This window comes from Aquarana catesbeiana, linkage group LG06 (assembly GCF_042186555.1).
Source record: "Aquarana catesbeiana isolate 2022-GZ linkage group LG06, ASM4218655v1, whole genome shotgun sequence".
Lineage (NCBI taxonomy): Eukaryota > Metazoa > Chordata > Amphibia > Anura > Ranidae > Aquarana > Aquarana catesbeiana.
The window spans coordinates 187,081,435-187,108,563 of NC_133329.1; the positions used below are offsets into that span (position 1 = coordinate 187,081,435).

Sequence of the window (27,129 nt, forward strand, 5' to 3'; positions counted from 1 at the left end):
TGGCGTGCTGTGTTCTCCATAATTTTTTAAGAAAACATTCAGCCAACTATGCTGGCTCAGTTGGGCCTGAGGCCGGAATACCAAATACATCAACAATGACGGCACTTGAAAGCGGCCGTCCTGGCTTGCCCTCCCTGAATGCCCGTGATGTCCGGTTACGATACCTGGAGTTCTTTGTGGGTAGGGGGGCTATCAATATGCCAGACAATATGTGACACCTTTTTTAAATAAAAAACAACCAAAAGCAATTCTTGGTGGACATTTACTGCTTGTGTTTGTTTTAGCTGACCCTGACAGAAATGTGTTGAGTGCAGAAAATGTCGTGATTAGGTAACCTTATAAAAAACAGTGTTGGCTGGTACTTCCTAAATGCAAAAACACATTTCACTTCAAGTGCACTTGCAACTGCACTGAACCTGCACTTGTAGTGCAAAGTGTATTTGCCCTTAGGAAATAACCCCCATTTGTGCATAAAACAACAATTACATCACCCCAAAAGTGTTGTTGTAGTGTTGAGACAATAATCCACACATTCTTGAGTAAGGCACTTTTTTATACCTGCACAATCAAAATGTGCATTTACCAAAGGTTTTTAAAACAAACCAACATGTTTGTAGTATAAAATGTTTGCAGTAGCATTATGAATAATCAAAATATCCATTTCAGATAAAACAGGCCTGTGTAAAACCAACAAGAAAGCCAAAAAACTAGAACTTACAAAGTTCACATTAGGTAAAACCTGAAAGCTATATCAGACATCAGTATTTAGGAACTGGGTTTGATATAGCGTTCAGATGGGGGGAACTCACCCCTGGAAAAGCCAAATTTGGAAGATGCACACCAATTTACGAATGTCAACATGTGCTATCTGCCATCAGGGGGGATCAAGGGACGTGTTTTGGGGGAGCAAGCCCTTCCTCAACGCTACTTTATAATTGAGGAAGGGGTTGCCCCCCCAAAACACGTCCATTGATCTCCCGTGATGGCAGATAGCACATGTTGGCACACTGTGTGCATCCTCCAAATTTGGCTTTTCAAAACATTGTTAAAATTGAAAATACTGAAAACCGGTCATTTTGTGGGGTTTAAATTCGCCCCAAAACATCAATGATGTTATTATTTTTTGTAATAACATCACGTATTTGTTGCTGGATGTTTTGCAATTGGAGATTACACCCCATGATCTCCCCTATCAGTATCTGGGCACTTTCAGAAGTAAAGCGTTCTGGATCCACAATATCACGATCACCTAAAAAGAGATAAAGAACAAAAAAAAAGGTCTCAAAAATCTGCCACCAGCCATCTCTTTTACCTGAGTCTGTGGTCGCAGACACTCACCTCTTGTGGTGCCAATCTCCACCACATCTTCTTCTTCCTCCTGCTCAGCATCTTGGGTTTGGGGTAGTTCCCCTTCTTCCAGAGGGGGGGGGGTCTGTGTTCTCCTGGGATGAGGGGTGTCCGAGTCTTTTCTCCCCTATGTAAAACAAAAATGGTATACTTAGCACACAGATATTTGATGGCAGAACTATAGAAATAGGAAACATTGCTTGGAAGTGGGGTACAATTGTCTATTTTAGCCGAGTTCAAAGATGTCTTTTTTTTATTGCCCTTTGTCAAGCTGCAATACTTTACCTGTTTGGTACAAGCTTCACAGATGTAGCCCCCCCCTATAGTATACACTGGAGCACCTGTGTGGCCCCCCTAATAAAAATGGTGTTCTTGTGTCCCACACTAGTGCTCCAGTGTCCAGATGTGAAAACAGCTGCTCAGTGTCCTCTCCTTACACACAATCTAGTTTGCATTTCATTCTAGTAACAAACCCATCTACCTAAACAAATATTTGGCATCCAAGTAGGCCCCAAAAAAATGTGGGAAAATGCATATTGCCTAAACAATGGTGTTCTAGAGGCCGAACGAAAAATGTTTGATACGAACGAATAATGGGCCCATGAACATTAAAGTTGACCTTTTTAAACGTTACAATTAATAAAAGCATATGGAGCAGAACGAACGGAATAAAGCCAGAAAGAATATAAACACAGCACAACTACTTACTTTTTTGCAGCACTCTCCGGATCTTTCGGTACTGCTCTGGCTCTCTCAACTTCAGGTCCGACCACCGCTTCCTGAGATGATCTTTTGATCTTCGGATCCCGAAATTCCGCTCGAGACTCCTGACCACTTTCGCCATGATCTTGGCCTTTCGGATGTTCGGGTTGGGGTAAGGCCCATATTTGCCATCATAGTCGGACTTCTTCATGATGTCGACCATCTCCAACATCTCCCCAAACGACATATTTGTGGCCTTAAAACGTCTCCTTCTGGATCAGGACGTGCCTGGATCCGGGCTTTCCTCCTCCTCCTCGTTGCTACAATTAGCACGCACCTGGTGTGACTCCGCCATCATGCTCTTCCCCCACTGCGCCGAACGAAAAGGGGCGGGGAATAGAATAGAAAGAACGTCAGGGGCGGGCGGAGTTACACACATGCGCAGTGTCTATAAAGCGTAACACGCGTGCGTATTACGTACGATCTGTGAGCGGAGGAAGGAGCATTGGACGCGCCGATCGTAAGAACGAAGGTAAGAGACAAACTTGGGCCTATACTGCTTCTAGATTGAGGACTATATTGTAACAAGATTAGGAGAGTTTTGTCTGACATTAGGCTTTGTCTTGTGTTGTGTCTTGCAGTGAACATGGATATCTTAATGAGAGATACTGACTTCATGGCACTATTCATTGATATGCTAAGTGAGCTGCCCTGTCTGTGGGAGATTACCCACCCCCATTTCAAGAACCAAGCAAAGAGGAAGGCAGCACTGGTGCAATTGTGTGAAATTGTGAAGCAGGTGATCCCACGGCAGACATCACCTATTTAAAGATCTTAATTGGTTGCCTGAGGAGCACATATCTGAGGGAGCGCAAGAAAGTCCTGGATTCACAGAGATCCGGAGCAGCAGATGACATCTATGTCCCCAGGATGTTGTACTACGACAGGCTGCACTTTCTGGCAGGCCAGACTGAACCCAGGCCATCCCTCTCCAGTCTTCCTTCCACACTTCCTTCCCCCCCGGCTGAGGCTTCTGACGCCCAACCTGGGCCTTCCAGGCCACATGTGGAGGAGCCCAGATTGAGCCAGGTATAGCATTCCTCTAAATATTTCTGCTTGTCCAATCAATGATGTGAACTAGATGTTAGTTGGGAGTACTAATTTAGGATTGTGATTGATGATGCAAAAACTAAAACCATGTCCCTTTTTCATACACAGGGAAGTCTCAGCCAGGAGGTGGCTGATCTGCAGGTCCCTCCACCCACCCTGAAAACAGAAAGTGGCAGCAGGAGGAGTAGCCTAGAGGAGGCGGCTATCAGATTTTTTTGGAGGGCTACAGAGGTCCTGGGAGCACCACACACCAGGCAGGAGAACCTTGCGGCATTCATTGCCTATAAAATGCAGAGGATGGAGGAGGGCCAACAAGCCAGGTGTCAGGCCCTCATTTCAGAGGCTCTGGAGAAAGGTGTGAGGGGACAACTTACACCTCACACACAGCTTTGGGATGGTCCTCCTCCTCCTCCTCCCTCTCCTCCAGGTCCTCCCAGTCCTCCTCCAGGTCCTCCCAGTCCTCCTCCTCCTCCAGGTCCTCCCAGTCCTCCTCCTCCTCCAGGTCCTACTCCTCCTCCTGCCACATCTCCTACTGCACAGCCACAGCCCGGAAGGAAGTGTGAAAGGAAGACCAGAGAGTGATTGCCCTGGATCCAGTCTGGTCGGCCAAAAGATGCAGCCTCTTGTGGTACCACAGCCTGGGGACATAGATGTCATCTGCTGCTATCCGAGTCTCTGTGAATCCCGGACCAGACTGCCCTCCCTTATATATGGACTCCTCAGGCCACCAATTTTGATGTTGAAGAATTGATGTCTGCCGTGGGGGTCCCAGGCTTCACTAATTTCTGCTGTTGATCCAGTGTTGCCTTCCTCTTTGTTTGGTTCTGATACCTTAATAAAGGATTTTTGTTTTGAATTCTACTCTCCTATGTGTTTTACTTCAAAAATGACAGTTGGTTTGTGAGGATTCAGGTACATTGCAAATATACAATGTGAAATGAACAAGGGACACCAACAACAAAAAATCTCATGGAGATTAAATAATAAAAGATATCAATGGTGTTGGGGTAACTTGACACACAAAACACACACAAAAATATTCGGGAGTAAAAATAAAAATAACATTGAACAAAGATCAGCCTTGGAGAAAATCCAAACATTAAAGAAAAAAAAAGGCTTAAAAAACAAAAAAAAAAATATTAAAAAAATATAAAACTGTCAGATGTGACAACTAATAACAATATATTGAGGGAATCCCACTAAAAAAACACAAATCAAACTTTGTGAGAAGTGTGTGTGAATATGAGCAGCAAAACCACTTAATTCTTGTCACATTATAAAGAAGAAGAGAGTGCGCTGTATTAAACAATTTTTTACATTGCAGCGTGACGAAAGTGCTGTATCCATTGCGAACGCTAAGTTTACCAGAACGAGCTGTCCCGTGTCGGAATTTCTTCAGAGCATGCGTGGCACTTTGTGCGTCGGAACAGGCCACACACGGTCGGAATTGACGCGATTGGATTTTGTTGTCGGAAAATTTTATCTCCTGCTGTCCAACTTTGTGTGTCGGAAAATCCGATGGAAAATGTCCGATGGCGCCCACACACGGTCGGAATTTCCGACAACACGCTCCGATCGGACATTGTCCATCGGAAAATCCGACCGTGTGTACGGGGCATTAGTGTAGTGTTGGTGTAACTTACATTGATGTCTTCTCTCCTCGGCGCCGGGACGAAAAGACCGGCTCGAGGAGAGATGACATCACTTCCTCTCCCTCTGTTTACATTACAGAGGGAGAGGAAGTCTGTCATTGGCCAGGAGCGATCGCGAGGGGGGAGCCACGAATGAGTGGCCTCCCCCTCACCTCACGGATTGAGATCACCCCTGACCTCAATCCGACCGCCGCAGGCACCAGGGGGGTCCGATCGGACCCCCCACTCGCGGGAAGGCAAGGACGTACATGCCTGCCCGTGCCGCTCTCGTACATCGTCGGGCGGCGGTCGCCAAGTGGTTAAGGATGGTGTAATCATTCTTAGGGTTCAATACATTTTTTATTGATTTTTCAAAGGCACATCACAGATAGCAAATATGACATAGGGCAGTGAAGAATATATCGCAGGAAAGAGAAAAGAAAGAGGGCGCACCAACCTAGTGCATTACCACTGATAAACTTTAATGCAGCATAAAAACAGCAAAAATTATACTCACAAACGAGCTTAAAAAAAACCAGCTTTAAAAGGGCGCAAAAGCGCTGTTCTGTGGATCGACACGCCAGGACCTGTTGCTGAGAGGGTCAGACCGGTGCAAATGGCCAATGGCTAACGCGTTTCGGGGGAGCACCCCTTTCTTCAGAGCCTAGGCGGGCAATGGTTGGTCTCTCGAAATTCCCCCTCTATAAATGTGTATATGTATGCATATATCTGTCACACCCAATTGGTGGCAACGCCCCCTCCCACAAATAATAGGCACCACCCACCCATTCAGTTTAACCCTCCCTAGACCCATCCCTCTGAGTACGGTCCCCATTTGTAGCCAAATAGTGGAAAACAAGCATCCCTCTATATTATCTGCTATATAAACCGAGCCAACAGATCAATATCACTCTCAGCATAGACCACATAATACAGGGCGCAGCCACTCTGAACGACCACCCCAGGGGGGGAAGGGGGGGCGCGCCAGACACAATTACCTCACTTCCTGTATGCAGCTCAAATAGTGTCCCCATACCATAGATAAACCGGGATGGATAATGGGCTTCTCCGGCTCCCAGGAGCCATAATAGTACTGCATGCAACGTGTGGAACGCACGCCGTCCGAAGGACCAGGAAGTGCGGGCGTTCCTGCGTTCCACCCACAACTTCCGGCCGATCGCGGCGTCATTTCCCCTTCCACAAGTGTCAGAGGTCACTGTGTGCAGGGGACATGGCCCGGAAGCGCGGGTGTTTTTTTCTAGCTTGAATACCCATTGTTCAAACGAGGGCTGCAAGACGCTAGGCATTACCTTTTTAGGTGGCTGCACCACATGTCTAGTTCATGGACACCTGAGCGCAGGAGAGATCTTTTTTGAATATATCGCAGGAACATTCTTACGAGATACAAAGATAGTAGGGTGACTACAGTGTTGGTGCGTCCATAAGGGTGCACGAGCACCGCCCCCTCTCTCCAGCCACCCCCTCTCTCCAACCACCCCCTCTATGACCTTTTTGGGCTTCTGAATTACAGTGACGGGGGTGTTTTTGAAGCACCTGATTAGAGCCATAGACTCTAATAGGCGTCAAAAAAGGGGACCTGCGAGCACCATGCTTGGCGCTCGCAGTTCACCCAGGTGTGTTAGAACAGCAAATTAATATTCGCTTTTCTAACACTGAACCGCGTCTTGGGTCTGTTACCTGTGACCTGATTGGCTGAAATGACAGGGGCTGTGATTGGACGCCTATCAGGATGAGAGGATGGGAGGAGGACTGGAGGGGATGCATGGAGGCCACCGCTCGCTGTCACCTGCTACCCCACTGAGACAGGGTAAGTGCCGGGCAGACGGCAAGCAGGCGGGGGGGTCATAGTGGCAGCATTCGATGGCACAGTGGCAGCATTCGATGGGGCACAGTGGCAGCATGCGATGGGGCACAGTGGCAGCATTCGATGAGCACAGTGGCTGCATTCCATGGGCACAGTGGCAGCGTTTGATGGCACAGTGGTTGTGTTTGTTGGGTGCAGTGGCTGCGTTTGATGGGCACAGTGGCTGGGTTTGATGGGCACAGTGGCTGCGTTTGATGGCACAGTGGCCATGTTTGATGGGCACAATGGCCGCGTTTGATGGCACAGTGGTTGTGTTTGATGGGTACAATGGCTGCGTTTGATGGCACAGTGGTTGTGTTTGATGGGTACAATGGCTGCATTTGATGGGCACAGTGGCTGCGTTTGATGGCACAGTGGCCATGTTTGATGGGCACAGTGGCCGCGTTGATGGCACAGTGGCTGTGTTTGATGGCACAGTGGCTGCGTTCGATGTTTTTTTTTTCAGAATTTTTCAGTTTGTTTATGCCCCCCCCCAAGATTTTGAACACCAGCCGCCACTGGTTAGATATACTACGTAAATTTATGATCTACTGTTAGTCTCTATAGAGTCACAAATACAATAAAGATATGAAGGCTTTAAAGCCATTCACTGAAAACGTACATTTCAAAGTCTGACAAACTCTCATCTTCTGATGTTTGACTCAAATCTCCAGGGACCTGAAAAAAAAAAAGAAAGAAGAAGTCTATTTCACTGTACTACTGTACTACTACCCTTTGACATGAATGCAAAAGGTTTCAATTAAACAAAGTATCAAAGATAAACTATGGACTTCATCATTAACCAGTTGCTAACCACCCTATAGCAGTTTTCCTGCTACAGGGCGGTAGCTCTGTGCCAGATCATGCATATCCATGCTCATGTTCCTGTGCCAGTGGTGCCATGATTCGCTCCAGCACTGATCACTTAACAGGTCCAGGTGAATGTTTTTTGGCTAGGACCTGCTGATCAGTTCAGCAAAACACAGGCACAGAAAACTATGAAATCTTCTTTCCTGGAGCCCTCTTTGTGACCCAGAGAGAAAAGAGATTGTTACTGTGACTAAAAGCACTACACAATACACAGTAAGATCACGCAGATAGGTACATTTAACCCCCTGCTCACTCCCCAGTTAACTCTTTCACTCCACTGTCACAGCGTTATTAGGTACAGTGTATAGATTTTTTGCTGATCACTGTATTAGTGTTATCATGAGGCCAGATAGCATTAGTGGAATTTTTCTAACGTCCTGCAAGCGTACCGCTCCAGTGTGCAAGGGAAAAGGGTTAAGTGTGGGTGTGGCGCTATTGAATACCTCAGTTGAATCAGTATGAGTGTTGAAGATGGCTTGATTTCCCAAAGCACTTTTTCCAAAGGAAAGGGAGATTCTTAAACCAAAAATAGTGTAAAATAAAAATGCTGTGTATATGACTCCTTCAGCTCACCATCTGTCATGTGATACTTAATCTCATTTTAGCCCAAAAGTACCTGAAAAATGCCTCAGTGTGAAAGAGGTCTTAGTAACCCAATCAATATTGAGTCCTAAAAAACTGTATATTTTAAGATCAAAAATCTACTTTGTCTCATCAATGGGAAATTAACTTGTCAATTCCCACAAGCTGAGGAGAAGCAAGGTCTTTATTATGAGGAAGAGAGTAGTGTTTAGACAAACTGTGCCTTTTAAAACCTTTTACAACGTTAGCAACATGTTCACCAATTCTTACACACAGTCTTCCCCACATACTGCAAACTAGTGATGAGCTTCGAGTTCGAGTTGAACTCATGTTCGACTCGAACATCGGCTGTTCGCAAGTTCGCTGAACAGCGAACAATTTGGGGTGTTAGTGGCAAATTTAAAAGCCGCGGAACACCCTTTAAAAGTCTATGGGAGAAATCAAAAGTGCTAATTTTAAAGGCTTATATGCATGATATTATCATAAAAAGTGTTTGGGGATGTTTGCATGTAACAATGCAAAAAGAATTAAAAACGGCTGTTTTTTCGGGAGCAGTGATTTTAATAATGCTTAAAGTGAAACAATAAAAGTGTAATATTCCTTTAAATTTCGTACCTGGGGGGTGTCTATAGTATGCCTGTAAAGGGGCGCAAGTTTCCCGTGTTTAGAACAGTCTGACAGCAAAATGACATTTTAAAGGAAAAAAAGTAATTTAAAACTACTCGCGTCTATAATGAATTGTCAGTCCGACAATACACATAAAAGTTCATTGATAAAAACAGCATGGGATTTCCCCACAGGGGAACCCTGAACCAAAATTTTTTTTTTAAAATGGCGTGGGGGTCCCCCTAAATTCCATACCAGGCCCTTCAGGTCTGGTATGGATATTAAGGGGAACCCCGCACCAAAATAAAAAAAAATGACGTGGGGGTCCCCCTCAAAATCCATACCAGACCCTTCAGGTCTGGTATGGATTTTAAGGGGAACCCCGTGCCAAAATTAAAAAAAAAATGGCGTGGGGTCCCCCCAAAAATCCATACCAGACCCTTATCCGAGCACACAACCTGGCAGGCCGCAGGAAAAGAGGGGGGGCGAGAGAGCATCCCCCCTCCTGAACTGTACCAGGCCACATGCCCTCAACATTGGGAGGGTGCTTTGAGGTAGCCCCCCAAAGCACCTTGTTCCCATGTTGATGGGGAGAAGGGCCTCATCCCCACAACCCTTGGCCGGTGGTTGCAGGGGTCTGCGGGCAGGCGGGTTGATGGAATCTGGAAGCCCCCTTTAACAAGGGGACCCCCAGATCCCGCCCCCCGTGTGAATTGGTAATGGGGTACAAATGTACCCCTACCATTTCACAAAAAAGTGTCAAAAAGTTTAAAAAACACAAGAGACGGTTTTTGACAAGTCCTCCTTTCTGCATCTTCTTTCTTCTGGTGTTCTTTCGGTGTTCTTCTTCTTCCTACATCTTCTTCTTCATTTTCTCCATCTTCTTCTTAAGCTCTTCTTGTCCCGCATCTTCCTCCAGGCTTCTTCTCCGCTCCATCTGCACGATCCGCCTCAGTGGAAGTCTTCAGCCGTGTGACGCTTGGCTTCTTCTGACATTTCTTATATAATGGAGGGCAGGGCCACCCGGTGACCCCGTCCACCTCTGACGCATGGGGAATTCACGGGACTTCCCTGTGGCTTTCCCCGTGTTGTTAGAGGAGACGGGGTTGCCATTTTTTTTCAAAATTTTGGCGCGGGGTTCCCCTTAAAATCCATACCAGACCTGAAGGGTCTGGTATGGATTTTGAGGGGGACCCACACGCCATTTTTAAAAAAATTTTGGCACGGGGTTCTCCTTAATATCCATACCAGACCTGAAGGGCCTGGTATGGAATTTAGGGGGACCCCCACACCATTTTTTTTTATTCTGGCGCGGGGTTCCCCTTAATATCCATACCAGACCTGAAGGGCCTGGTATGGAATTTAGGGGGGCCCCCAAGCATTTTTTTTTTCATTTTGGGTTGGGGTTCCCCTGTGGGGAAATCCCAAGCAGTTTTTATCAATTAACTTTTATGTGTATTGTCGGACCGACAATTCATTAATAGCCGCGAGTAGTTTTAAGTTACATTTTTTTCCTTTGAAATGTCATTTTGCTGTCAGACTGTTCTAAGCACGGGAAACATGCACCCCTTTTTACAGGCATACTATAGACACCCTCCAGGTACGAAATTTAAAGGGATATTACACTTTTATTGTTTGACTTTAAGCATTATTAAAATCACTGCTCCTGAAAAAACGGCCGTTTTTAAAACTTTTTTTTGCATTGATCCATGTCCCCTGGGGCAGGACCCGGGTCCCCAAACACTTTTTATGACAATAACTTGCATACAAGCCTTTAAAATTAGCACTTTTGATTATTCATGTTCGTGTCCCATAGACTTTAACGGTGTTCGCGTGTTCGAGCAAATTTTTTGCCTGTTCGCAAGTTCTGCTGTGAACTGAACTGGGGGGTGTTCAGCTCATCCCTACTGCAAACCACACAGGCACTGGAGAAGGTAAACCCCACAGAACATGCAATAAACCATTAATATTACATGTTTCATGTGTAACCTGTGACTGAAAAGAATTGGTGTATGCAATTCTAAAACACTAACTACACCACATCTCCTGCAGGACATAAAACCTTTCAAACCACCAAACACAGAAACTTTAGGAGGCCTATCGATTACATTGGGAATAAGCAGATCCTTAAAGTGGATGTAAACCCAAATTTTTTTTTTTTAATTAAGTCTTGCACCTTGTACAGTATAGGATTTCATGTCATCTGTGCCCAGTCTTGCCACAAAGTTATTCCAGCTCTAAGCAGTCCTCTTATCTTCCTTCGGTAAGATAAAAACTGACACACAGAGAAAAAGGAGTCAGTTCTTCCCCCTTGCTGTGAGTGACTTGATTTACATATCTCATGCACAAGTCTGAGAGAGGCATTCTGTGTACTTCAGATCCCCTCCTCCTTTCTTCTCCAGCTCTCCCAGGATTGGCATGATTGGGCGTGTGGTGGTCATTTCTGGGTTTTGACTGGATGTTAGTGATCATAGCATAGTTTTCAGTGTAAGAAATTCACAGGAGAAAATGCATATTTACAAGGCGAGTGTAGAGGTGGGCGGGGAGTCTACTGACATCACTACTCCACACACAGAGCTCCTGACAGCAGACCCACCCACAGAATCTGCAGTTTTTCAGGTCTCATAACAGACAGAGGGGAGACATTTGACAAGGATTCATGCAGGAGGCATGTAGATCCTTATAGATCAGCACTATGGCAGTAGTTTAGAAAGGATGAGAGTGGGTTTACATCCACTTTAAGCTTCTGTGCTTTTTTAAAAATAACACTGGTAAGACTGGCCCCCACACCTTGTCAATCTTATAAACATACCAATGTCTGTTTAACAGTCCATTAACTAGTCGATGCTGATTAAAGAAAGTAGTCAAAAATAACCATTCATTATTGTTTTGAAGATGCCTTTGTCTACCTTTTGGAATTAAAAGAAAATCACATTCAATATTAGAAATAATATTATTTCCTGTTCCTTTTCTTGATGTTCTTTTTGTAAAGTGCTTCAAAATAGTAGCCTGGGTTAAATAGTTCTCCTTATACTCTAGAACTGTCCCCTTTGAATAGCCCTCAACCAGGAGGTTAGAAAATGATCCTATCTCTTACAAATAACCAAATCCAAAAAATGTATTATATCTTTAGTTTGGGTCCAAAAAATTCATTTTTGTATAATGAGGTCTTATATACCCTATACAGAATGTCTGCTGTTACATTACACCCGCTCTACTCTTCTCCCACACATACTGCTCACTGTCTTATTAAGTACAAAATAAATGCCTTCAGATACTGCAGTTCATAAAAACTTTAACAGGGTGGAGCAAACTCGACTTTTGATTTGTGTGGATTTGCTCAGAAGATTTTTTTTTTTTTATAAGCACCAGCTATCCATGCTAAGCATTCACTTCAGTAGCTAGAGTTTCTATTGGAACTTAACATTACACTGTTTACACATGCATCAGTGCTACAAAAAAAAAATATATATATTACCGGTCCTCTTAGATCGATGAGTTCTTGTCTCATTTGCAACACTAGTGCTTCTTTTGTAAGGAGTGTTCGGTGAAGCCTCTCATTAAATTCTATCAACTCTCCATGCATTTCTGCCACCTGTACATAAAAAAGTATACTTTTTGAGAAACATGTACGCAAAATGAAGAGTTAGAGCATTTTTAAAGCTTTTAAACATTGATATATTTATTATTCACCTAATTGTATTAGTTTAAAGTATTCAAAAAAAAAATGGCAGGTGGGCTGGTTCACACCACAAAAACACACTCCAGATCCGTTCTGGATGTGGTTTTGCATGCGCGTTTGATACGATGCATTCCAAATGTTTTTTTTTTCTTTTTTCTCACTATACTGGGGTCCGGTGCATTTTTGATGCATTTTAGTGTGTTTTTTATGTGTTTTACACATAAAAAATAGAGAATCTCCATAATAGAGGTGGTGTATTGAGTGTAAATGTGTGTACTCATTTGATTATGATTTATCATGTCAGATTCAGAATTACCTCAACAGACAGTTTTGCCAGTTAGATACAGCATTGCTTTGAAACATTATGCACTTTGTGGTCATCAGTAAATATAAGCTTGTCTACAGCTATTTTCTCTTGGTTAACTTATGGATGGGGTCTATTGCGCCCGTGCACGTGGGCAACTAGCATTACTGTAACTGAAGTAATTTTGCCAGCAATAGCTACTATATTCTGTATAAATGTATGCAATTTCAATAATCGACACTAGGGGGGTTATTTACAAAAGGCAAATCCACTTTGCACTACAAGTGCACTTGGAAGTGCAGTCGCTGTAAATCTGAGGGGGACGTGCAAGGAAAATAAAAAAGAGCATTTTAGCTTGCACATGATTGGATGATAAAATCAGCAGAGCTTCCTCTCATTTCATATCTACGCCTCAGATTTACAGCGACTGCACTGCCAAGTGAACTTGCAGTGCACTTGTAGTGCAAGATGCATTTGCCTTTCGTAAATAACCCCCTATGTGATTTATCCTGCTGTTACTGTTGAGTAAAGGATCTAATTCTAATGCAGCGTACACACGAACGGACTTTACGGCAGACTTTGCCCGGCAGACCAGAGTCCGCCGAACAATCTGACCGTGTGTAGGCTCCGGCGGACTTTTCCGGTGGACTTTTTCCCAAAAGCCCGCCGGACCTAGATTTGAAACATGTTTTAAATCTTTCCATCGGACTCAGTTTCTGGCGTCTGTGTGCTGGTCCGACGGAAAGCCCACTCGTGTGTATGCTGGTCCAACGGACCAGATACGACGCGAGGGCAGGGTATTGAATTTCGCGCTTGCTGCAATAGGAAAAACAAATTTTCCTATTGCGGCAAGCGCGGGGCATACCAGACCCTTAGGTCTAGTATGGATTTTAAAGGGAAGCCCCCCTACGCCGAAAAAATGGCGTGGGGTCCCCCCTAAAATCCATACCAGACCCCGATCCGAGCACGCAGCCCGGCCAGTCAGGAAAGGGGGTGGGGACGAGCGAGCGCCCCCCCTTCCTGAACCGTTCCAGGCCGCATGCCCTCAACATGGGGGGGCGTGGTCAACATCACCCGGATCTGGGGGCCCTCTTATTATAGGGGGCTCCCGGATTCCGATAAGCCCCCACCCGCAGACCCCGACAACCAACGGCCAGGGTTGTCGGGAAGAGGCCCTTGTCCTCATCAACATGGGGACAAGGTGCTTTGGGCTGGGGGGGCCCCCTCCCCCAAGGCACCCCCCCATGTTGAGGGCATGTGGCCTGGTACGGTTCAGGAAGGGGGGGGCGCTCGCTCGTCCCCACCCCCTTTCCTGACCTGCCGGGCTGCGTGCTCGGATCGGGGTCTGTTATGGATTTTAGGGGGGACCCACACCGTTTTTTTGGCGTGGGGGGGCTTCCCTTTAAAATCCATACTAGACCTAAGGGCCTGGTATGACCCGCGGCGGGGCTCGCAAGGTGTCAATCTCGCCGATAAAAGCGGCAAGATTGACTTCCTTTTCTAGTCCCGTCGCACCTGAGTCACGTTCAAAATGAACGGACTTGTCCATGTGTGGGCAAGTCCGTTCATTCTGAAAGTCCACCGTAACTCCGGCGAAAGTCCGTCGGAAAGACGGGCGGACTTAGCCCGCCGGAAAGTCCGGTCATGTGTGGGCAAGTCCGTCCGTTTTAAATTCCGGCGCACCTGGCGGATAAAGTCCGGCGAAAAATCCGCCGAGCAAAGTCTGCCGTAAAGTCCGCTCGTGTGTACGCGGCATAATATATAATGTGGCCTCACCCAGTTTAGACATTATGGCACCCGATGGTGTTTGGGACTAGCTATGGTCCATCTGGGTAATGTGCCATTCAATTAAGTGCTGATTTTCATGTGCTGTTAGGTCTTGTTTTTATCTATTAATAATGATGTTACATTCTTTTATTGCATTGGGTTGGAGGTAATTTTTGTTTTTATGGTTTCTTTATATATTTGGACACAGGCATAATTTGAGTTTTTTTCAGGTATTTACCAAAACATATTCAAGCTACAGTATAGTTATATAATGGACATGGGCTGAAAGTGCACACTCTCAGGTTTAATTTGAGGGTATGTACATCAAAATTGGAGGAAGGGTTTAGGAATTACAGCTCTTAAGAATAGCCATCCCCCTTTTTTCAAGGGGCCAAAAGTTTCATGGACAGGTGTGGGCTACTCCTTTGTTATTTCTTCATCAATTAGGCCGGGTTCACACTGATACGACACGACATTCGTACCACTTTGGATCCGACTTTGACCTGCGAATTGAAGTCCGAAATGCGTCCGACTTTAATGAACAGGGATCCGACTTTGATCCACGACAATACCAGGCACTTTGTCTGGTATGAATCTTTAGGGGAAACTCCACGCCAAATTTAAAAAAAAAAAAACGGCATGGGTTCTCCCTCCAAGAGCACACCAGGCCCTTCGGTCTGGTATGGGTTTTAAGGGGAACCCCCATACTGAAAAAACTGCATGGGGGTCCCCCCAAAATCCATACCAGACCCTTATCCGAGCACACAGCCCGGCAGGTCAGGAAAGGGGGTGGGGATGAGCGAGTGCCCCCCCGAACCATACCGGGCCGCATGTCATCAACATGGGTTGTGGGTGCTTTAGGGCAGGGGGGCCCTGCCCGCCCACCTCAAAGCACGTTGTTCCCATGTTGATGAGGACAAGGGCCTCTTCCTGACAACCCTGGCCATTGGTTGTCGGGGTTTGCGGGCGGGGAGCTTATCAGAATCTGGAAGCCCCATTTAACAAGGGGGCCCCCAGATCTTTTGTGAATGAGTATGGGGAACATTGTACCCCTACCCATTCACCTAAAAATAAAACACATTACACAGGTTTTTAGAGTAATTTATTAAGGCAGATCCGTTGTCTCTTCCAATCTCTTCTCCCCTCTCCGGCCCCCCTGTGTCCTCTGCTGACGTCTTCTGCCTCTGTCGGTTCTTCTCCGCTCTCCGGTTCTTCTCCCTCTGTCCGCTGTCTTCTCGCTCTCTTGCTCTTGGAGGGAGAACCCATGCTATTTTTAAAAAAAAGTTGCAGTGGAGTTCCCCTTCAAGATCATCAGAGCGCAAGTCGCATGCCAAAGTCGGATCAGTCAAGACAGTGACCCGACTTCAGTGATATTCAATGGGCTGAAGTAGGATCCAAGTCGGACTAAAGTAGTGCATGAAGCATTTTCAAAGCCGGACCGACTTATGTCGGACCAGTTAAGACGGCTCCCATAGGGAAACATTGATTTTTACACGTCATGCGACATAAGCTCCCAATGTCGGATCATTTGTTGTACCAGTGTGAACCTGGCCTTAGGCCACTTTCACACTACCGCGACTTCAAAGTTGCGCGATTTTGCCACAATTTTGCGGCTGTGATTTTTGCCATGGTTTCAGGGAATGCCTATATAACTCACATCAAAGTCGGACCAAAGTAGTGCAGGGACTACTTTGAAGTTGGCACAACTTGAAGTCGTACTAATATGAATGGTAGTCATTGGAAATAATGGAGAACAACTTGGTATACGACTTTGCAGTCCAAAGTCGTATGACAAGTCGTACAAGTGTGAAAGGGGCCTTAGAGGAAGTAAACCCTGATGGGTTTTACTTCCTCTTTTTTCCCCTGAAAAGTAAAAGCATAATGGGCTAGTATCTAGTATGCATCGCATACTAGCCCATTATGTTGCACTTACTTGCAAACGAAGCCCGCGATGTCCCCGCTGGTGGCCGCATTCATCTTCACCCCTCTTTTTTCTGGGGCCATGGACTCCGGCTCTGTGACTAGCCGGAGTCACGTGCTGTCACTCCTGCGCAGTCACCGGTCATGGCACAGGCCCTTTAGAAGTGGCACAAATGTGCCCTTTCTTCAGTGTGCATGCGCCAATGAGGTTTAGGAGATATTTTCAGTACTTACAGGTAAGACTTATTATAGGCTTACCTGTAGGTAAAAGTGGTGTAACTAGGTTCACAACCACTTTAAACAGGTAAACGGTCTGGAGTTGATTCGAAGGCCTGGTTCACACCTATGCATTTTTTGTGCTTTTTGCATCTTTTGCACTACAGAACGTGTTCCTTAGGAAACCATGTTAAATGGACTGTAGTGAAAATCTGCAAAATGCAAAAAGCACTAAAAAAAACGCATAGGTATGGACCAGGCCTAAGTGTGCTATCTTCATTTGGACTCTATTGCTGTGAACCAGGCCATTGTAAGGCTTCAAAAATTAAACAAATCCATCAGAGAGATAGCAGCAACATTAGGAGTGGCCAAATCAACAGTTTGGTACATTCTGAGGAAAGAAGAATGCATTGATGAGCTCAGCAATATAAAAAGGCCTGGACGTCCATGGAAGACAACAGTGGTGGATGATCGCAGGATCCTCTCTGTGGTAAAGGAAAACCCATTCCCAAAATCCAGACAAGTGAAGGACACTCTCCAGGAGGTGGGCATATCATTTTCAAAGTCTACAATCAAGAGAAGACTTCACAAGAGCATTTGCTCAGAGGGTTCCCCAGAAGGTGCAAACCATTTATAAGCCTGAGGAATAGAAAAGCCAGATTAGACTTTGCCAACAAACATCTAAAAAAGCCAGAATAGTTCTGGAAAAGCATTCTTTGGATGGATGAAACGAATATTAATCTGAATCTGAATGATGGCAAGAAAAAAGTGTGGAGAAGGCTCGGAGCAACTCATGATCCAAAGCACACAACGTCATCTGTAAAACATGGTGGAGGCAGTGTGATGGCATGGGCATGCATGGCTTCCAGTGGCACTGGGTCATTAGTGTTTATTGATGATGTGACAGAAGACAGAAGCAGTCAGATGAATTCAGCAGTGTTTAGAGATATACTGTTAGCCCATATTCAGGCAAATGCAGCAAAGTTGATTGGACGGTGCTTCACAGTACAGATGGTCAATGATCCAAAACTGTCAGAAACCATGAAATCAGACCGACACAGAAGTACAGTTAAATCACACTTTAATAATAAAAGTAAAAAGAACACATGTAGTCAAAACATAGCCAAAGTTCAGTAACCGGAACAGATAGTCAGCCAAGCCAGAAGTCAGGGATCAATGTAGTGGAACAGCAAGCAGGATCTGGAGCCAGAAGGGATGTCAGCAAAGCAAGTCTTTAAACAGGAATGCAGGAAATAGTTTCTGTGATGTTGACCAAGGCGAAGGCAGAGAACCACTGGGCTGAACCACTTAAGTAGGCAGGACTGACGAGCAGGATATCATCAACAGCTGAGTAACTTTGGAGAGATAGGAGCTGGCAATTAGCCGACAGCTGAGCGGTCAGCTCTGAGAAGGAAGGGCTGAGCCCAGCCCTGACAAAAACACACTGTAAAAGCAACCTAGGAGCTTTTGAAGGAAAAGAAGTGGAATATTCTGCAAAGGCCACGTCAATCACCTGTTCTCAACCCAATTGAGCATGCATTTCAGTTGCTGAAGACAAAACTAAAGACAGAAAGACCCACAAACAAAGAACAACTGAAGACAGCTGCAGTTATAGCCTGGCAAAGCATCAGAAAGGAGGAAATCCAGTCTTCGGTAATATCCATGGGTTCCAGACTTCAGACAGTCATTACCAGTAAAGGATTCTCAACAAAATATTAAAAACAAACATTTTATTTATGATTATATTCATGTAGCGGTACCCCCGTAGGGGCTTCTAAGTGATGTGGCCCACCTGTCACTCTGCGCAGCCCGGCATTCACTTCCCAGTCACTTTTGAGGCAGGAAATTTAACTTGGATGGGGAAGGGAATTTATGGGATGCCCACTAGAATGAACAATTGACTGACTGTACAGCAATCAGTTGGAACAACTATACACATTTGGTTACTCCAGTCTCCTCCAGCACATCACTTGCTTGCAGACCGTTACTCTCTCTCTCTCTCTCTCTCTCTCTCTCTCTCTCCCTATCACTTACTTCTCAGGCACAGCTAGCACATGTTTAAGCCCAACACTGGCTCAGCCAGGCCTTAGCTATTGCCTTTTGCAGGCAGGGACCATGGGCCCCTATGGTGACGCTCCTGCTGTCCTCTCTTGCCCCTCCTGTTCCTCCTGTTCAGAGTCTCCATGATTTCCTGGAGGGCTCTGTCCTGCACCCGAGCCCAGGCCCAAGGTCACCCCCCAGACTGGGGAGCTCCCACAAAGGCCCTGACAGCCTAGTACTCCATCCTCAGTTCTTCCACCCAACAACTTCTCCCGCTAGGTATTTAAGGAGGCCTGCCCCCTGCCAATCCAGGTTGGGGATTGGTCAGGGCTCCTTAGAACTCCCCAGGCAGCTCCACCTCTCCTCTTCTGCTCTCCTTCTAGAATCCTCTCGAAGGAAGAGGGAGGTCTCATTGACACTGCCTGTGAGTCACAAGCTGCTAAATTATAAGCCACAAGTGAGTTTAATAACCACCTTAATCAGCCACAGAACCTGTGTAATTAATGTGTGTCCTGGATTAAAGGGATGATGTGGCAACTCTGCTCCCAGCCCACACAAACCAAAACAAACAGGCCTAGCTTCCAGCTGGGCCTGCCTAAATTTCCCTATATTCATAAAAATACGAATCTAGCACCTACCCATATAGAGGTTGCTACATTCATTTGTCCAATTACATTTGAGTCCCTGAAAATGGGGGGACTGTGTATAAAAAAGTTTGCAGTTTCTAAAATTTGTGCTTGATATTTATGTTCAACCCCTTGAATTAAAGCTGAAAGTCTGCACTTCAAATTCATTTGAATTGTTTAGTTTCAATTTTATTCTGGTGACATACAGAGCCAAAAGAATGAAAATTGTTCCTGTGTCCAAATATATATGGACCTAACTGTATATAGTAATTGTATGATTTTTTTTTTGTTACTCAATAAAATTTACATTTTTATGGTAAAAACACTTAGGCCTATTGTAGCACCTACTTTTTTTTAGGAAGTCTGTTCCTTATCCCTGTGTCTGCAAGATCTTACATACGATTGAAGGATATTGCTAAAACATTTAAACTTTATAATATTTGAGCAAAGATTGCTCACTGATTGGTTGCGCTGCATAACAATCGAGTTCAAGTCTGTGGGGGTGAATCTTGATACTAAATTCTGTATTTAAAAAAAGGCATATGACACTTGGCTCTGCCATGGGGAGCCTGTGCAAATATAAAAAAAAAATAAAAATTCAGAGGGGATACAGTCTTGTTGAGGCAACTTTGATGGTGCCATGGAAAATTATAGTTACATATAGTTACATAGTTACATAGTAGGTGAGGTTGAAAAAAGACACAAGTCCATCAAGTCCAACCTATGTGTGTGATTATGTGTTAGTATTACATTACATATCCCTGTATGTTGCGGTCATTCAGGTGATTATCTAATAGTTTCTTGAAGCTATCAATGCTCCCCGCTGAGACCACCGCCTGTGGAAGGGAATTCCACATCCTTGCCGCTCTTACAGTAAAGAACCCTCTACGTAGTTTAAGGTTAAACCTCTTTTCTTCTAATTGTAATGAGTGGCCACGAGTCTTATTAAACTCTCTTCTGCGAAAAAGTTTTATCCCTATTGTGGGGTCACCAGTACAGTATTTGTAAATTGAAATCATATCCCCTCTCAAGCGTCTCTTCTCCAGAGAGAATAAGTTCAGTGCTCGCAACCTTTCCTCATAAATAAGATCCTCCAGACCCTTTATTAGCTTTGTTGCCCTTCTTTGTACTCGCTCCATTTCCAGTACGTCCCTCCTGAGGACTGGTGCCCAGAACTGGACAGCATACTCCAGGTGCGGCCGGACCAGAGTCTTGTAGAGCGGGAGAATTATTGTTTTATCTCTGGAGTTGATCCCCCTTTTAATGCATGCCAATATTCTGTTTGCTTTATTAGCAGCAGCTTGGCATTGCATGCCATTGCTGAGCCTATCATATACTAGGACCCCCAGGTCCTTTTCCATCCTAGATTCCTCCAGAGGTTCTCCCCCCAGTGTATAGATTGCATTCATATTTTTGCCACCCAAATGCATTATTTTACATTTTTCTACATTGAACCTCATTTGCCATGTAGTCGCCCACCCCATTAATTTGTTCAGGTCTTTTTGCAAGATTTCCACATCCTGCGGAGAAGTTATTGCCCTGCTTAGCTTAGTATCGTCTGCAAATACAGAGATTGAACTGTTTATCCAATCCTCCAGGTCGTTTATGAACAAATTAAATAGGATTGGTCCCAGCACAGAACCCTGGGAAACCCCACTACCCACCCCTGATCATTCTGAGTACTCCCCATTTATCACCACCCTCTGAACACACCCTTGTAGCCAGTTTTCAATCCATGTACTCACCCTATGGTCCATGCCAGCGCACCTTATTTTGTACAGTAAACGTTTATGGGGAACTGTGTCAAATGCTTTTGCAAAATCCAGATACACCACGTCTACGGGCCTTCCTTTATCTAGATGGCAACTCACCTCCTCATAGAAGGTTAATAGATTGGTTTGGCAAGAACGATTCTTCATGAATCCATGCTGATTACTGCTAATGATATAATTCTTATTACTAAAATCTTGTATATAGTCCCTTATCATCCCCTCCAAGAGTTTACATACTATTGATGTTAGGCTAACTGGTCTGTAATTCCCAGGGATGTTTTTTGGGCCCTTTTTAAATATTGGTGCTACATTGGCTTTTCTCCAATCAGCTGGTACCATTCCAGTCAATAGACTGTCTGTAAAAATTAGGAACAACGGTCTGGCAATCACCTGACTGAGTTCCCTAAGTACCCTCGGATGCAAGCCATCTGGTCCTGGTGATTTATTAATGTTAAGTTTTTCAAGTCTAATTTTAATTCCGTCCTCTGTTAACCATGTAGGTGCTTCCTGTGTTGTGTCATGAGGATAAACACTGCAGTTTTGGTTACTGAAGCCCCCCGATTCACTTGTGAAGACTGAGGAGAAGAATAAATTCAATACCTTTGCCATCTCCCCATCCTTTGTAACCAGATGTCCTTCCTCATTCTTTATGGGGCCAATATGGTCTGTCCTCCCTTTTTTACTGTTTACATACTTAAAGAATTTCCTAATTGCACCCTTACATTTCTTATTGCATTCTTTATAAATTCTGAATGCTGAGGATGATCCCTCAACCTTGTATTTTATGAAGGCCTTCTCCTTTGCTTTTATATGCATTTTTACATTGGAGTTAAGCCATCCAGGATGTTTGTTCGCTCTTTTAAATTTATTACCCAATGGGATACATTGGCTAATGCCCTTATTTAATATGCTCTTAAAGCAAACCCATCTCTCCTCTGTATTCTTTGTTCCTAATATTTTATCCCAATTTATGCCTTTTAGCAAGGTTTGTAGTTTAGGGAAGTTGGCTCTTTTGAAATTCAGTGTCTTTGTGTTCCCTTCATGTTTCCTATTTGTGTGATTTATACTGAAACTAATTGACCTGTGATCGCTGTTACCTAAATTGCCCCGTATTTCCACATCTGTGATCAGGTCTGTATTGTTGGTAATCAGTAGATCTAGTAATGTTTTATTTCTAGTTGGTGCGTCTACCATCTGACCCATAAAATTGTCCTGCAAGACATTAAGGAACTGGCGAGCCTTAAATGAATGCGCGGTTCCCTCCGCCCAGTCTATGTCTGGATAATTAAAATCCCCCATTATGATAACACTTCCCATCCTTGCTGCTAATCCAATTTGTGATAGGAGATCCGTCTCCACTTCCTCCCTCAGGTTAGGGGGCCTATAGCATACTCCCAGTATTATTTTCCCCTTAGCTTCATCCCTTTGGCGCTCTACCCATAAAGATTCCACCTCCTCCCTAGCCCCCTCAGTGATGTCATCTCTCACATTCACTTGTACCTTATTCTTGATATATAGGCATACCCCTCCCCCTTTTTTACCCTCTCTATCCTTGAGGTATAGGGTATACCCTTGAATGTTTGCCAGCCAATCATGAGAGCTATTGAACCAGGTCTCTGAAATTCCCACAAAATCCAAATCCTCCTTGTACAACAGTATCTCTAGTTCCCCCATCTTGTCCGCCATGCTCCTGGCATTAGTGAACATGCCACAAATCTTTCAAATAAGGGGTTTATCCAGTTCCCCTAAAGAGCATTTTTTTAAACAATAAGCTTTTATTGATGTTAAAATATTTATTTATTTATTTCAGGTACTTATATAGCGCCGTCAATTTACCCAGCGCTTTACATATACATTGTACATTCACATCAGTCCCTACCCTCAAGGAGCTTACAATCTAAGGTCCCTAACACACAGAATATATATAGCATATAGCATTTATATAGCATTTAAAATATAGCATTTGTACAATCATACTAACATTTGTACATGAGTATCATATAAAAATATAACTGTATATAATTGAATTTAATGATAGAGTATTTTATTAGCAAAACCAACAAGATGGCTTTGTAATCAGCCTATCTTTACATCAATTGTTTATTTGAAATACTCTGAATTTATGTATCAAAATCTATTATTTAAATCCGGTCGGATTTTCTGATGGAAAATGTCCGATCGGAGCGTGTTGTCGGAAATTCCGACCGTGTGTGGGCTCCATCGGACATTTTCCATCGGATTTTCCGACACACAAAGTTGGAGAGCAGGAGATAAAATTTTCCGACAACAAAATCTGATCGCGTCAATTCCGACCGTGTGTGGCCTGTTCCGACGCACAAAGTGCCACGCATGCTCAGAAGAAATTCCAAGACGGAACAGCTTGTTCTGGTAAACTTAGCGTTCGCAATGGATACAGCACTTTCGTCACACTGCAATGTAAAAAATGGTTTAATACAGCGCACTCTCTTCTTCTTTATAATGTGACAAGAATTAAGTCGTTTTGCTGCTCATATTCACACACACGTCTCACAAACTTATTTCGTTACTATTTATCGTGATTCCCTCAATATATTTTGATTTCTCACATCTGACAACATATTTTTGTATATTTTTTGGCTTTAATGTAGATTCTTTTTTTGTGTTTGTATTTTATTTTTATTTTTTTTGCGATTTGGATTTGTACTCCCGAAAATGTTTGTGTGTGTTTTTTGTGACAAGTTCCCACAACACCATTGATATGTTGTTCTATTTAATCTGTAGGAGATTGTTTGGTGTTGTTGTCTCTTGTTAATTTCACATTGTACTTTAGAAATGTACCTGAATCCTCACCAACAAACTGTCCTTTTTGGATGAAAACACACACAGGAGAGTATAATTTACAGAAAAAATTTTATTAACGGCTCACAACTAAACAAAGAGGGAGGCAACGCTGGAGAAACTGCAGAAGTGGGTGAAGCCTTGTACCCCCAGAGCAGACATCAACTATTTTTAAGCAAAATTGGTGGCCTGAGGAGTCCTTATCTAAGGGAGTGCAGTCTGGTCCAGAAGTCCCAGAGATCATGAACAGCAGCAGATGACATCTGTGTCCCCAGGCTGTGGTCATACGAGAGACTGCATCTTCTGTCAGACCAGACTGAACCCAGGGCCATCACTCTTTGGTCTTCTTTCCACGCCTCCTTCCACGCGGTGGCTGTGGTGTTGGAGTTGTGGCAGCAGGAGGAGGAGGAGGATGGTCCAACTCAACCACGTCGGTCTTGGGTGTTAGTTCCCCACTCACCCCCTTACGTAGGTCCTCACAGAGCTTGCGTTGACCCTCCTGCATGCCCTGCAATTTGGTGGCAGCCATGCAGGCAAAGGCCTCTTCAGGAGTTGGTAAGGCTCGGAGGGACGCCGAAGCCTCCTGAATTAGCCTGAACGCTGAATCCTGCATGGGACTCGGAGTGGCCTTCCTGGCTCGTTTATATGGCAGGCAGAGGGGAGGGACCTGAGACTCAGTCAGGCTGCGACTGGTCCCAGGCTTCTCTTGGCTGACACTTAGCCCCGCCTCCTCCTGGCTGACACTAATCCCCGCCTCCTCCTGGCTGACACTAATCCCCGCCTCCTCCTGACTGCCACATTCCACAACCTCCTCCTTGCTGAGGTCTTCCTGTGTATGAAAAAGGGACATAGTTTTAGTTTTTTCTTCATCAATCACACACAATTTTCACCTCCTGACTGCTGCAAATTGAATGTTAACAAATATAACAGACTATCCTTCTGAGCCCAACAGTTTTCATTCTTGTCCCAATTTTGGGTGCCCACTACTGTCTATTGATATGTAAAACACTTTTTTCAATCAGCAATTAGTGATCAATAATAACATCTAGTCAAGATCATTTCTTTATTGACCAGAAATCAGTAGAACAATGCTATACCTGACTCCAGCTGGGCTCCTCCACTTCTTCCTGGCTGGAAGGCCCAGGTTGGACATCGAAAGCCTCAGCTGGGGTGGAAGGAAGAGTGGAAGGAAGAGTGGAGAGGGATTCCCTGACTTCAGTGTGGTCTGACAGAAATCGCAGTCTCTCATAGTACCACAGTCTGGGGACATAAACGTCATCTGCTGCTGCTCCGGACCTCTGGGAATCTGTGACCTTCTTGCGCTCCCTAAGATAAGTGCTCCTCAGGCCACCAATTTTGGCTTTTAAATAAGGGATGGTTGCTGTGGGGACCACCGGCTTCACCAACTCCAGCAGTTTCTCCAGCGCTGCCTGCCTCTTCTGTTTGTGATTATAGTGGGGGTGTCTCACTTGCCACAGACAGGGCAGCTCCCTGTATTTGTCTATGAACAGGGGCAGGAAATTGTGGTCATTGAACCCATCCATTTTCTCTGCAAGACACAACACAAGACAAACCCTAATGTCAGGCAAAACTCCCCTAATCTTGTTACAATATAGGCTTCCATTTCGAAGCAGTATAGGCGCAAATTTAGATCTTACCTTCGTTATCACGATCGGCGTCTCCGATGCTCCTTCCTCCACTCACAGATCGTACGTAATACGCACGTGTGTTATGATTTATACACACTGCGCATGCGTATAACTCCACCCACCCCTGACGTTCTTTCTACTCTATTCCCCGCCCCTTTTTCTTTCGGCGCAGTGGGGGAAGAGCACATGGCGGATAGACAGCAGGTGCGTGCTAATTGTAGCAACGAGGAGGAGGAGGAGGAAAGGCCGTATCCGGACACGTCCCAATCCAGAAGGAGATTTAAGGACTCAAATATGTCCTTTGGGGAGATGTTGGAAATAGTGGACATCCTGAAGAAGGCCGACTATGATGGAAAGTATGGGCCTTACCCCAACCCCAATATCCGAAAGGCCAAGATCATGGTGAAAGTGGTCAGGAGTCTGCACCGGAATTTCGGGGTACGACGATCAAAAGATCAGCTCAGGAACCGGTGGTCGGACCTCAAATTACGAGAACACGAGCAGTACAGAAAGATCCGGAGAGTGCTGCAAAAAAGTAAGTAGTTGTGCTGTGTTCCTATTCTTTTTGTCTTTATTACGTTTGTGCTGCTCCATGTGCTTTTAGGAACTGTTGTACAGTTTAAAATGGCAACTTTCATGTTCATGGGCACATTATTCGTTCGGATCAAACATTTGTCGTTCCAACTATTAAATACCATTGTTTAGCCCATATGCATTTGGCCACCATTTTGACGCCCTATACTTGTCTTCTAAGAATTGGGTTGTGTAGATGGCTTTGTTACTAGAATGAAATGCAAACTAGATTCTGTGTAAGGAGAGGACACTGAGCAGCTGTTTACACATCTGGACACTGGAGCACTAGTGTGGGACCCCAGAACACCATTTTTATTAGGGGGCCCCACACAGGTGCTCCAGTGTATACTATAGGGGGGTCTCCATCGGTGAAGCTTGTACAAAACAAGTAAAGTATTGCAGCTTGACAAAGGACACTGAAAAAGCTACATCTTGGAACTCGGCTAAAATTGACAATTGTACCCCACTTCCAAGCAATGTTTCATCTTTATAGTTCTGACATTAAATATCTGTGTGCTAAGTATACCTTTTTTGTTTTACATAGGGGAGAAAAGACTCGGAGGACACCCCTCATCCGAGGAGACCAGAGCCCCCCCCCCTCTGGAAGAAGGGGAAATCCCCCCAACACAAGCTGAGCAGGAGGATGAAGACGTGGTGGAACTAGTCACCACAACAGGTGAGTGTCTGCAACCACAGGCTCAGATAAGAGATGGATGGCGGCATTTTTTTTTAACCAAATTTATTTTGGGGTTCCTCTCTTTTTAGGTGATCGTGATGTTGTGGATCCAGATCCTTTCACATCCGAAAGTGCCCAGATCCTGATCGGGGAGATCATGGGGTGTAATTTACAATTGGAAATCATCAAGCAAAACATCAATGATGTTATTCCAAAATATAAAAACATCATTGATGTTTTGAGGCGAGTTTAAAACCCCTCCAAATCAATTTCTTCTTTTGTGTGCTACAATGTGCTAAATCTTTTTGTGATTTTTGACAAAGCCAAATTTGGAGGATGCACACAGTGTGCCAACATGTGCTATCTGCCATCACG

At 44.7% G+C, this 27,129-nt stretch overlaps 1 protein-coding gene across 3 annotated transcripts in view; it reads right to left on the reverse strand.

The window, feature by feature from the left end:
* The window catches only part of SNX29 (sorting nexin 29), a 2,112,233-nt gene that overhangs the window by 587,444 nt on the left and 1,497,660 nt on the right, over positions 1 to 27,129 (reverse strand). For all 3 annotated transcript variants that reach the window (XM_073591167.1, XM_073591166.1, XM_073591168.1), the window contains 2 exons: positions 12,191 to 12,307; positions 7,277 to 7,332 (listed from right to left, as the gene is read on the reverse strand). In XM_073591167.1, coding sequence (XP_073447268.1) covers positions 7,277 to 7,332; positions 12,191 to 12,307 — 173 coding nt within the window. The remainder of the gene's footprint in view (positions 1 to 7,276; positions 7,333 to 12,190; positions 12,308 to 27,129) is intronic.